The sequence below is a fragment of the Martes martes genome (assembly GCF_963455335.1).
Source record: "Martes martes genome assembly, chromosome: 14".
Classification (NCBI taxonomy): domain Eukaryota; kingdom Metazoa; phylum Chordata; class Mammalia; order Carnivora; family Mustelidae; genus Martes; species Martes martes.
In genome coordinates this window covers 26054115-26066929 of record NC_137902.1, presented here as the reverse complement: position 1 = coordinate 26066929, position 12815 = coordinate 26054115, and the positions used below count along the sequence as shown (strand labels likewise).

The window sequence follows — 12815 nt, the reverse complement described above, 5'->3', positions numbered from 1 at the left end:
GTTCCCAAGACCCTCACGTGCCCCACCCCAATCGTGTCTTGGTCCCTTTCCTCCACCGCCCCCTGAGCCACACGCCAGACCCAGCTGCACTCGCGTGTCCCGCTCCAGACCCCACGCGTGTCCCTAGGAGGTTGCCACATGACCTGTTACATGCCACACGCGCTCCCGCCCCCACGAGCACGCGGCCGCGCCAAGCACACCAGTATGGGTGTAGACCGGACCCGCCCCCTAAATCCAGGAGACCGTCAACTTAAGGAAGAGAGATCTAGGAAACACTGCCTCAAGCCCTAAGGGGTTTTGCGTTTCGGACCCAGGAGACCCAACCCTGACCACTCGCCCAGGATGCAGCAGGAGGGATGTTAGTCAGACTTTAGAAAGAACTTCCTTGCTGCCTGAGTTAGGTGTCCTGCCTATCTGAGGGTAAAAGGTTAGACGGGATGATGCTGGGAGTGGAGGAAGTGGGGAGCAGGCAACCCTTGTGCCCTTGGCCAAGGTAGAAGGGGGCCCAGCTATTTTAGGAAAGCACTGCCAGAGTTACTATGGCAACTGCTCTCCTTGGGAACGCCAGGGCATGCGGGTGATGACCTCTGAAGGAAGAAGGGGTCTGTTCGGGCAGTCAAGGGGCGCGAGGACGTGCGCGACGGGGGCGCGCGGGGCTCACCGCGGGGAGGGGCGGCGCGGGCTCCGCGTGGTGCTGAAGGGGACAGCGCCAGATTTGTCGCACTGCGCAGGCGCAGAGGCGCGAACAAAGCAGGGAGGAGGAGGAGGCGCGCGTCCCGAGGTGGTGCGCGCCTACAAGGCTCAACCTTAGCGGAGGTCGGTCCTCCCATCTACCCCCTCCCTAAGCAGACTAAGGAAGAGGAAGCAAGTCCCTCACCCAAGTTAACCCTCTTTGGTCCTTCCCCGCTGCTGGCTTCTCCCTTCTTGCTGCATTGGGGGGTGGGAGAGGGTTGAAGGGATTCTGGGAAAACCAGGATGCCTGAATTCTCCATCGCGACTTGCTTGACCCTGGACAAGGCGCGTCCCCTCCAGGGCCTCGGTTCCATCTTTAAAATGGAGTAACAGCACAGAGCTGCTCACCTTGCAGAAGTGCCCGAAGCCCTGATGAAATAATGGATGGGAAGCAGTTTTCGTTATGCAGAGGGAGATGAAGCGGCTGCACGAAGGGAGAGTGCAGCCCTGCTAGGAGGCAGCTCTCGGCGACAGCAGTAGCCCTCAGCGTCCTTCACACCCTCCCCACCAATGGATGATGGGGAAAGCACTGCTCCTGCTCCGGGGGTTCCCCGGAGGGGACCCTGGAACCAGGAACTGCGGACGCGGTGAGACGGCGGCCCAAAGTCTGAGCCTAAATTTCTGGGACATCACTGCCCCAGGGCGGGTCGAGCCCCAAACCCCACCACTAAATCTCCAGGTCAACCGAGAAGGGGTACTCCTGGTGGGCTGAGCTGAGCACTCATTCTTCTCAGGACTCTAGACCTCCTGGGGAAAAGATAGGGACCCAGCTGGAGAGAGAATCCTTCTTAGCGCCCCCTATGTCTCTCCCCTGGAGGTGCAAATCCATTCCTTATCGTCCGGAAGTGGAAGGGGCTGAACAGCTCTGTACGACACAACTAACCAGGAATGAGAGGTTTGGGCAAGCTTGCTTGATGAAGGAAGAAAAAATCTACCTTCACCCATTCTATTCACTCAACAATTACCGGGCACCAACTATGTGCCAGACAGTAAAAGCCTGGATAGTTTCTCCCCATTTTTCTAAGTCGCTAAACACGACCAGAGGGCAAAGTGTAGGCCCAGAACCTTGGAGTCTTGGCTCCGCCCCTTCTGCGTTTGGCTTTGCCTGCTCCTCCCATCACCACTTCACTCAGAGGCGGCCACTGGCCCAAGACGAAAAAAGACCCAGTCTCTGCTGCACCATCGCATTCTCCAGCTTCAGTTCTCAAGCCCTGTAGCCGAGAAGGCGAGGTCTGATGTTACACCTCCGGTCTGTTTCGCCCTCAGTTTCGAGATCCATCCGGAACGCTTTTAGATAGGATCCTCAGTGAGATCGCACTCGATTGAATCGGTCTGCCTCTACAGCCCAAGGAGGCGGGTTCGCCGAGGCCGCTCCAAGGCCAAAGCGAGAAGACCTTTCTGCGCACGCGCAATAGGCAGCCGATGGAGCCACCGATGGAGCCGTCCGGAGGGGAGCAAGAGCCCGGAGCCGTCAGGTACCGAGCACCGGAGGGGCCGGGAAAGGGAAGAAGGACCTGGGGGAGAGGAGCTGAACTGGGCCGGGTCTGGGGGCCGCTCTTAGGAGCCGGGGCGCAGAAGCATAACGGAGACGGACTCGCTGGTGACTGCGGCCCGGGGACGCCACCGCCAACGCCCCTTTACCCGCAGGCTCCTGGACCTGCCTTGGGAAGACGTGCTGCTCCCACACGTCCTGAGCCGGGTGCCGCTACGCCAGCTGCTCCGGTTGCAGCGCGTCAGCCGGGCCTTCCGGGCGCTAGTACAGCTGCACCTGGCGGGACTGCGCCGCTTCGACGCCGCTCAGGTGAGCCGGGGGCCAAAGCCCCGCCCCGTCTGGGTACCGCCCCCGCCCCGCCTCCAGCCCAGCCCCCAGCCTGTCTGTCTACCCTTGCGGACCCTCCGGGTCCTCCAAGAGTGCCGGGGAAGCGATCCACGCCGCGGGAAGTACTCTCAAAGGGCGAGGGCCGGATCTCAACTCAGAAGGCGCTTGGGGTCTCTCCTGGGAGGGCAGGTGGCAAACCCCGAGGGCGGGTTGCTGACGGGAAAGAACTCTTCAGGGGCGGAGAGGCAGCGTCCGTCCCGTTCCCGGGACCGGCTGAGAGTCGAGGTGCCTCCCTGCCCGCAGGTGGGTCCGCAGATTCCGCGGGCCGCCTTGGCCCGGCTGCTGCGGGACGCTGAGGGGCTGCAGGAGCTGGCGCTGGCGCCGTGTCACGAATGGCTGTCGGACGAGGATCTGGTGCCTGTGCTGACGCGGAATCCGCAGCTGCGGAGCGTGGCGCTGGCCGGCTGCGGGCAACTGAGCCGCCGCGCGCTGGGGGCGCTGGCGGAGGGCTGCCCCCGCCTGCAGCGCCTTTCGCTCGCGCACTGTGACTGGGTAGATGGCCTGGCGCTGCGCGGCCTCGCCGACCGCTGTCCGGCCCTTGAGGAGCTGGACCTCACCGCCTGCCGTCAGCTCAAGGATGAGGCCATCGTATACTTGGCGCAGAGGCGCGGCGCGGGCCTCCGCAGCCTCTCGCTGGCAGTCAACGCCAATGTGGGGGACGCCGCGGTCCAGGAGTTGGCCCGGAACTGCCCGGAACTCGAGCACCTCGACCTAACCGGCTGCCTCCGCGTCGGAAGCGACGGCGTCAGGTGCCTGGGCATGAGATCGGTGGGTTGGGAAGAGAACAGTCACTCACTTAGCCTCGGGTTAGGGGCGGGCTGTAGCTGTCGCAAGGCAGAACTGTGGTGCTGTTTTTCTACTACCACGGCACCCCCATTCAGATCAGGAAAGGTTTCTAGGATTGCCTAGACCATAGAGCCCATAGTTGAAAAAAAAACCAAAAAACTTTTTTGAACCAATATTTACACGTTGGCAGATTGCACATAGTCAGGTTTCTGGCTTTTCTTCAACTAGGGGGAAAACCGTGACATCCTAGGCGGAGCCAAGGAGCAGTTTCCCCCTTTAAGAGACAGAAGGAAGTCTCGGGTTCCCTGGAGACATTGAATGTATGACCCCACCCAGGCCCCCCTCCCTCGTTTATGGAGGGGGAAGAGTATGCTCTGAGTTTGAGGGAGACAGGGGCTTTGCTGGCTCCCCCACCGTGGGCGCAGCGGCTTCTGGCCCCCAGCCTCACCCGGCTCCTCCCCCAGGACGCTGGCCGAGTACTGCCCGGCGCTGCGCTCGCTGCGGGTGCGGCACTGCCACCATGTGGCCGAGCCCAGCCTGAGCCGCTTGCGGAAGCGCGGCGTGGACATCGACGTGGAGCCGCCGCTGCATCAGGCGCTGGTGCTGCTGCAGGACATGGCAGGCTTTGCACCCTTTGTCAACCTGCAGGTCTGACCTGTCTGCCGACGGGGCACAGCTGGACTGTGTGGCGGGGCCTGACTATGAACTGTAGGGAAACTGGACTGTGGGGGCCTCTGGTTAGAGGCGGATGCCCTGCCCCACCCTGGAGCTTCAAATAAAGAGATTTTTACCCGCACTTGCCTGCCGCTGCTGCCCTGTTGGAGATAAGGGATATGAAGTTGGGAGAGAGATCAGACAGACACAGTACCCCAGCACCCCAATGCTGAGCAGAAATGACCAGAATGCACTCACACCTTCCTGGGGCCACCTTTACTGTGCCCTTGGGCAGCTCCAAGAGGAGGTCAACAGTGTGGGGCAAGGAAGTATAGAGCAGGGTGGAGAAGGGGGACAGGAGTTAGGGCGGGCCCTGTGGGAGGGTGTAGGGCTCCTGCATCCCTCTGGGATCTGAGCCTAGAAGGCTCCGGCAGAGTCTGGCGAATGCCTCAGTGGAAGCGGTACTTTCTGGCGGGCTTGAGGTTGATGTATGTGGCCTTCATCTCCTCGGCCTCAGGGTTCCGCACGTCTTTGAATCGCTCCCCCTTGGTACTTACTACCTGGTTGTCAATGTAGCGGATCAGCTTCTTTGGGGCCTGTCAGGCAACTGGACAGTGAGCAGCAGAAGCCAGGAGACGGTCCCCCCCACTCCACACCTCTAGCAGCCACAGCCCTCTCACCTCCCTTGGAGCCATGGGCCGGTGAATCTTCTGATCCTCTGCGCTATCCACCATCATGTACCTGCCAAAAACTGGCTAGCTGAAGCTCCTGCCACCCCAGGAAGACCTTCTAAGGGTCTAGCCCAGCCCAGCCCAGACTCACTTCTGCAGGATGAAGGACTTCAGTTCATCCTTTTGGGGGCCTCTGAGGCGCCTGGGCAGGTCCTGCAGAGAAGAGAAGCCCAGTCTAAAGCCTAGGGCACCAGCAGAAGCAGACAGGGATAGGCGAGGGGCAGGGGCTTAACAAAACAGCACCGTGGGGCTGAGGCTATTTGGGTTGGAGGGGGATGTCTAGCAGAGGATACCTGGTTGGGGCCGTCCCAGGCTGGAGGCCCCTCCTCCTTCCCCTCTACAAGCATCTGCACAGCTTCTTCCAAGTCTCCCCGAGCTTTGGCCAGCACCCACTGGGCCTGCTCCACTGAACAGGTAGGGAACACCTCCAGGAGGACATCCACCCCTGGAAGCAGCTCCTCCTCAGCACCAGCTGCCTGTGGGCAGAGATGTTGACAAGAAGCAGTATTTCCTTCTTTCCTGGCCCCTAATTCTCTCCCAGTACCCTCTTCTACCCGTACCTCATCCTGGGTGTCTCCAGAAGCTGTAGGAGAAGCCCTAGTCTCTTCTTTGAGCTTTTCAGGCCGCTGCAGGGGCTCTGGGGAGACGGGCATCTGTCCTTGGACCTCAGAGCTCTGTGGTTGCAGGTTCTCTTAAGGAAGCAGAGAGAGCATCAGGTTTGTCAGGATTTGGGGGATGGGGGTTATAAGTCATCCCAGGCCCCAAACTCACCTTTGTTCCTGGCGCCACTTAACTGCCCTGAGAGCTTCTGCATCATGTCCCCTATTGTCCCCCTGAAAAGACAAGGAGGGTGGTAAGAGGACGACTCTGCCCACCCTCCACCGTCTGCCGGCCCTCTGTCCCCTCTTTGCCCCAGCCAGATCCCACCTTGGAATGTGGGCAAAGCCAGGCACATAGGCCTCCATCATCTCAGTGAAGGCCTCCATATCGAAGTTCTCCTCTGATGGCCCTGAGGGGCCCAGATCCTCCAGGACCCCAAGCACATAGGAGAAGATGACTTCATCCAAGCCACTGCAGGAAGGGGACAGGACAAGCCCTGGGTAGGACACCGGGTATTTGCAGCAACACCCCCTCCCCCTCAGCCTGAGACTTGAGCCCTCGGCTTCACTGGGTCCATGAACCAGACTTCAAGCCTTGAAGCCAGAAAGTATCCCACCCTCCCACAGAGCTTTGGTTTCCCATCTGTCCAGCAAGGTGACAGGGACAGGTTAAGATTAAGGCCATACCAGCAGATCATAATCAGCCCTCCCGCACCTCAGGATTAGAGCGGAGGGCTTCCCACCCCAATCTTTCCATGGGCCAGGGCCCAGAGTCCTGCCCAGCAGCTCCAACCCTGACCCTGGCATGATCCTTCTAGGAGAGCTGCTGCTACCTGAGGTCAGCCTCTGGGAGGTGCGTCTGGACAAAGGCAAGGAGGGCTGCACTGACAATCCTCTCCAGCTCCATGCTCTCTCCTCTTCTGCAGGGACAGAAGATGTAGGTTTGTCAGGCCCTCTTCTGCCTGCCCCTACCCAGTAGGCCCAGGCGCGGCCAGCCCCTCCCTCCTGCCCTGCTGTGGAAACCATTTGTTGATGCTGTCCACAGCTCCCAGCTCTGCAGCCCTCCCCCGCTCCCTCAAGCAGAGCTGCAGCCCCCTCCCTGCCCATCCCTCCACCTCCTTCGCCCCTGTCTCAGGAGAAGGCCTCCACAGTGGTTTCCCTTGCCCTTCCCCCGGCCTCTCCCCAGCTCTCTACCCCATTCCCCAGCAGCAGGCCCAGACCCTTTGGCAAGAAGCCAAGGTCTTGGGGTCACATGCCTCTTGGCTGAGGAATCCCATCATAGAGAGGGCCACTTGGCCCTCAAGTCCAACCACAAGGGGCCCATTGTCTAGCCCCCCCCAAGGAACAGGCCTCAGGACCAAGCACAGCCTTCCCCCAGCTAGAATGGGCCACCCACCCACTGCACAAAGGGGCTTTTCTGGCTCTGATGGAAGGGGAAGTCTTTCAGAAATTCTCTTTTCCTGCCCAATCCAGCAGCTTGGGGTTATCTACACAGGACTTTCCATCCTCCATCCCAAAGCCTACGGAGCCCTCCAAGATCTGGCCTTTGCCCGGCTTTCCAACCTCATCACTCACTCCACTCCTGCCTCACCAGCTTCCTTGCTGGTCCTCAAACTTCCCCAGCTTCTTCTTTCCTATCTCCCCCATATATCTACATGGTTCATCCCCTCATCTCCTCTGGAGCTCTGCTCAAATGTCGCCTTCTGAGAGAGACCTTCCCTGACTAACCTACCAAAAATAGGGAGTATTCCTGCTACTCCCTAGTCCCTTACCCTGCTTTATTCCCTATACAGCATCTACTACAGCTTAATGTTATCTTATGTTTATTTGCCTATTGCCTTACCTCCCTCATAGACTTTAAGCTTCAAGGTGCAGGGCTCTTTGTCTTATTCACTGGTGTAACCCTAGCACTGAGATAATTGCTTGTACTTAGTAAATGTTCAATAAATACTCATTGACTTATTTCATTCCCATCTACATGCTTTTGACTCCCAGCAGTCCATATGTGGGAGTCAGGAACACATGGATGGTAATGGCTCCACAGGCCCAAATGTCAGCTCGTCTTCCCACTCAGAAGACTCAGAGGTATCTCAGATTACACCTACCCCACACTCACAATATTTCATGATCGGTGTAACCCCCTCTCCTTGCTCCTATTTCACTGGCTGACCCAGCCATTCGCTCACTCAGCTGCCAAACCTGAGACTTGGCAATTACCCTTGATTTCACCCTCTCTCAACCGGATCTGTTGCACTCAGCCAATCCAATCATGTCGGTTCCATTTCCTTACTAGTCTCCTTTCTATCCACTCTCCCCAGCTCATCTGGCTTCTGCTCCAACATCTCTACCAGAATTGCTCAGTCCAAGGTCATGAGTTACTTTTTCAGGTTTTGGTCTAATTAGGTTGAACCATTTAAGCTTGCCAATACTGCCTGTTCTGGATCTACAGGAAGGATCTACAGGAAGGGAGGGGAGGTGGGAGGGAGAGAAAGAAGGAAAGAAGGAAAAGAAAAGAAAGAAAAGGCTATTTTTTCTGGTTGCACCTGATATTTGCCCTTTCAAGCAGCATCGACATTGGTTTTTGACGCATCACATTCTCCTTCTCCAGCCATTCCTTCCGGGGCTCCTTTCTCAGTTCCCCTCACTTCTGCTGGCAGCAAAGCTCAGGCTCACAGCCGCTCCTCCTCTCTCCTTGCTCTGCACCTCCCCCCAAGACCTTGTCTGGTCCCACATCTTTATAAACCAACTCTATATCACCAATCCCCAAATGCCAGTCCTCGAGCCCAGTCCCCTCCATGTAGCTACACATTTGCACGCCTCCCTCTTGGACACCTCCACATGGGTGACTTAACATGTCCCAAACTGACAGTCTCCCAAATCCTTTGCTCCTCCAAGGCTGTCATCAGTAAATGCACATTCACGTACCCAGCTGCTCTTGCCGCAAGTCTGGGAATTATCCTGATACCATCTTACCCACATCCAGTCACCAAGCACTGACCATCACCTCTCACACCTCTCAACACATGTGCTTCTCTCCAACTCTCCTCCCATTCCACTCCTCCACTTGCCTTCACTGCCAGAGCCTCCTAACCCCTCCTTCTACCACTGTATTGTCCCCAAAATCTATTCTTTACAAAGATCACAGTTGCGTGACCTGTACAAAAATCCTATTTTTCCTGCTACAAATCTATCAATGAGGTCCCCCTTCCCTTCTGATTAGCCCATTCTTTTTGTGGCCTTTAGTTGAGGGCCTTACCCCTGCATACATCTCTCCAGCCTCACCCATGTACCACACCCTCCCTGGATCACTCCCCTCCACCCTGGCTTTCTTCCAGTTTGCCAACCTTCAAGCTCTTTCGTGCCAAGAACCTTTGCACAAACTGTTTCCTCTGCTTGGACAGCCTTCCACCTCCACCCCTTCACTTGTCTAACGCCTTCTCACCTGTCGGGTCTCAGTTTACAATCTTCTTCCTCAAGGGATGCTGCCCCTGACCCCTGAGAACTGCTTTGGCCCCCTCCGTCTTACACCCTCATTGCAGACTGCACTTTCCCGTATTTCACAGCATCTTTTGCAGCTATAATTAAAAATAATTATCTGGGGAATGTTTAAGGTTTCTTCCAATTGTCTCATGAGGGCAGGGACTATACTCCTGGCTTATTCATGAGTGTACACTCGGTATCCTATGGAGTGGGACACTCCATAAATAGTTCCTCCCCGCTTTACAAATGAAGGAACTGCAGCTCAGTGAGTTTAATGATTTGCCCAACTCACTTGGCTGAACTGTGGTAAAGATTTAAATCTAGGTCACCTCGCTCATGTATATTCCAGTTGATGGGGGGAATCTCAAGACTTCCAAGAGGGTTGAGGCAGAACTTCGATCTATGCTCACAGTTCCCTGGTCCCCTAAGTGGTAACACAGTGTTGCTGTGACATCACGGGAGTCACTTTGGACAGCAAGACTAAGAAGCTCTAGCCTATGAGGGGGAAATGCCTGCCTCTTGCTCCAGACTCTAGCATGGGCCCTGGACAGGAAAACAGCTCACACCACACATGCCAGATACCATTATGCAGTTCCCCCAAAAGGTCAGCTGCCTAAGAGACCTACTACACCCACCCTGGATTACATCAAATCCTGGCTGCTGTCAGTTGCCTGGCAACCTCTCCTGGGACAAGGGCTGCAGTGAGAAAGTCTAGTTTCTAGGGAAGAAGTGCTCAGGGATGTGTCTGGTGCCCCCCGGGTTTCTAATCAAGGTCTGAGGGCCAGGAGGTTGTTACCGGGGAACTCCTCACTATGCCCCCAAAGAATGTCTTCCTTCCCTAGGCTTTTGCTCTAGCTTGTCTCCTAAAGCAACACCCTCTCCTCTCCTGTTCTGGAGCTGACCAAACTTTACCCAGCCTTTAAAACTTGCCACTTCTTTCTTTCACCCTTCTCCATCCTTCAAGCCTTCCTCAGCATTGCTTTCCTGCCCACAGGCTGCTTCTAATATTTCTCCTCCACAGTCCCCGAGCTAGGGAAGCTGTAGCCTAAGCAGCCAGCCTTCTGCAGGGTAAGGACATGAGTTTCATGAGAATTTTCAAATTCTGGATGTAGTCCACAGAATTTCATTACTTCCTTGGGGCTCCAAATCAGGGCTCCCTGGTTGGTAGCGTCCATGAAATGTGATTGTCATCCTGTCATAAGTCCTGTTTAAATATCTCTGATGATGGTAATAATAATTCTATGCACTTTACATGTATTAACTTACCTAATCCTCACAATAACCCTAAAATGTAGATACTAATATTATACTATTCCATTTTGCCCAAAAGGAAATGGAGACACTGAGAGGTTAAGTAACTTGTCCAAGGTCACACAGTAAGTTATTGGCACATTTACATCTAAGCAGTCTGGCTCCAGAACCCTGTTAACCATTATGCTACACTACCTCATAAAGTAAATGATGTTCTGATCCTCCTGTCCTGCCTGTTTGGCCCTCCTCCCTACCTCAGAATCTTTGCTTACACGGGTCTCCCCACTCAGAACATCTTTTCCTCTGCCTCTTATTCTGCAGGACTCACTTTCTCCCGATAGCGAACCCTGAGTGCCCCATCCTCCCTGCTCCCAGATGGCCTGAGAGCTACCCAGGACCAGGCACAAGCCTGGACTCTCCAGATGCTCAATACAGATTCCCCAGGACAAATTTAAGTGAGACTGGGGGAAGGCGCACCACGCTGTTCCCTTGGGGTGGGGAGGTGCTTAAGGCTGAGAGAAAGCAGAAGGCCATGTGGGAGGAGTCCTGGGAAGCAGTGTGGTCACTCTGAGGGTCTAGCACGGAGGTCTTCGCCCCAGCTCCTGGGGCCCTAGTCCCATAATGCAGGTTCCAGAAGACATCGTTGTCCCCTGACCCCCAAGTCAAGTCTTAGAGGCGCCAAGGACACTGAGAGCTACAAGAGATTCCGACACCCAAAGTCAGACCGGGGCACGAACGGGGATAGTGGGGTGCACAGGGAGTGGGACTGAGATGATAGTCCACCCCTGAAGCAGGAGCTCCCTAAACAAGCTAGCGGAATACCCATAGGGTCTGGAATAGTGGGCCCGAGGGCACCGGGATGCAGTTGCAACCCTGGGGACACAAGACTAGGGAGGCCTGAGTAAGCTGGGATGTGCCTTGATACAGGCCACGGCGAGAATCAGAGATGGGGGGCCGATGGGCCCCAGAGAGTACCGTGGGGGAACACACAGGACGGGTACCCTGGGTCAGCGTTCTCCGCGACTCTCCTAGCCCTGGGCCGGGGGCCGGAGGGGAAATCACCTGCTCCGTCGGGCGCCGCCGGCGACTTGTCCCGCGCGGTGCAGCTCTCATCCCCCAGCCCCACCAACGAGATCAAAGGCGAGGCCCAGAGCGGTTCCTTTTCAGAAGCGCCGCGGTAGCCATTTTTGAGAAGGGCATGTGCCCACAACCGGGCGGGGCTTCTGCGCCTACGCTCATTTGTCTCAGGGTTTTGGACAGGCTCCCGCGGCGGCCATTTTTGTTGCGGGTTGGGAGGAATTAGGCGTGGAGGTCGCGCCAGTGGGTGGAGTATTAACTGCCGACTGCATCCCCGCTTAGTTTCTTGTCAGCTGGGAAACACCGAGAACCGTTCGACCCCACCCAGTGTCTTCTCGTTTGCCTTCCTTGCCCCCAAAATCTCCGCCTTCAAATCCTATAGCTTCCTCCCCTCTCCTTGTCTCTGCCGTCTTTCCAGACTTGGATCCCTAATTGGATCTGGTGGCCCCTAAGTCCAGAACCTGGTATTCTTCCTAGATCCCTGTGTTTTTCCCCTTCCTGTCCAGTGTAGGTTCAAGGTCCGTCACCCAGTCAACTCTTAGGTGATGACTTCCTTTCCCACCATATCTGTCCCCTTTGTCTTCCCTTAACAGCGAAGTCTCCCCCAAGATTAGGGTGGTTACAGGGTCTGGGTCTTGGGATCGTGGAGCTTGGTTTGGATGGAGGTAGCAGGGAGTGGGTGTTCTGGGTGAGTATCAACCCTAGCCCAGATCCAGGACAGTCTAGAGGCCATGCCAACTCTCAAGGCCTTCATGCCCATGTTGGCAGACATATTGGCATGTATCATATAGGCTAGGACAACTGAACTCCAAGACCTAGCAAGGCCTTAGCTTCTTTATGTTCCTGCTGCCTCAGCTTCCCGGTGCTACCCCGTGGGAGAACCCACAGCCATCCCTTCCCAGGAATCCCGCCATGGGTCATGAAGGAAAGAGTTCCCTTCAAGGGTGAGCTAGCCCACCCATCCACAGCCAGCAGGGGTGAGCCCCTTCAGGGCTAGTTCCCTCATAAGGTAAGTGTACGCAGAAACTGTCACTGCCCTCAGGAGGTCATGGTCCAAGGTAGAAAGTCCCATCCTCTCCTCTCCCCTCAGAACTGCTCCCTCTCAAGCTCTGTCCCTTGCTGCAGGTTCCCAGCTACCCCCACCAGGGTCCTTTGGCCTCAAAGAATGAGATGTTCACTGCTGGGGAGTCAGGGCGGGGAAAGGGGAGGGAGGAATAAGGGAGCACATTTGGCGTCGCGTCTCCCATAAAAACACTGCCGCTGCCAGCCTGGCGCTGCTAGGGTTAATGAGAGGTGGGGTGACAGCCACTTTGAACTCTGGCTAGGCTGGCCCCTGGGAAGGGGGGTGGTGGGTAGCTCCATCAGCCCCAGGCCTCTGCCAGTCCTTTAAAGACTTGGCTGTCGCTCCCTTCCCCCAGCCCCATCCCCGCCTTCATTGCACAATGCTGATGACTCTTCTCTCCCTACCACCCCCATTACGGGAACTTTCAGGTTTTCTCTGTCCCTTCGTCTGGCCTGAGATCCCTGCAGCCATCCCTGTGCCTTTCTCTCCTCCCTTCTGGCCTGTTCCTGGGCTGGCAGTTGGATGTAGGTAGATATCATCAGAAAGAAATTCCTGAGCTTTGG

General features: G+C 56.5%; 2 protein-coding genes across 4 annotated transcripts; one reads left to right on the top strand and one right to left on the bottom strand.

The window, feature by feature from the left end:
* The first annotated feature begins 78 nt into the window (after nt 1-78).
* Nucleotides 79-4193, top strand: FBXL15 (F-box and leucine rich repeat protein 15). Its single transcript, XM_080822860.1, has 4 exons — nt 79-2207; nt 2380-2533; nt 2855-3360; nt 3862-4193. The coding sequence occupies exons 1-4, from the start codon at nt 2155-2157 to the stop codon at nt 4049-4051; spliced, it is 903 nt and encodes a 300-aa protein (XP_080678986.1). The 5' UTR covers nt 79-2154; the 3' UTR covers nt 4052-4193.
* On the bottom strand, nt 4186-11310 carry CUEDC2 (CUE domain containing 2). Of its 3 annotated transcripts, none has more exons than XM_080822861.1 (9): nt 11175-11310; nt 6215-6301; nt 5710-5853; nt 5554-5615; nt 5343-5473; nt 5076-5258; nt 4874-4935; nt 4732-4792; nt 4186-4647 (listed from the first exon to the last, which is right to left on the bottom strand). In XM_080822861.1, the coding sequence occupies exons 2-9, from the start codon at nt 6286-6288 to the stop codon at nt 4501-4503; spliced, it is 864 nt and encodes a 287-aa protein (XP_080678987.1). In that variant the 5' UTR covers nt 6289-6301; nt 11175-11310; the 3' UTR covers nt 4186-4500. The 3 variants fall into 3 exon arrangements, with proteins under 3 accessions (XP_080678987.1, XP_080678989.1, XP_080678988.1); XM_080822863.1 differs by having other exon boundaries at nt 11088-11216; XM_080822862.1 differs by having other exon boundaries at nt 11114-11211.
* Nucleotides 11311-12815: the final 1505 nt, after the last annotated feature.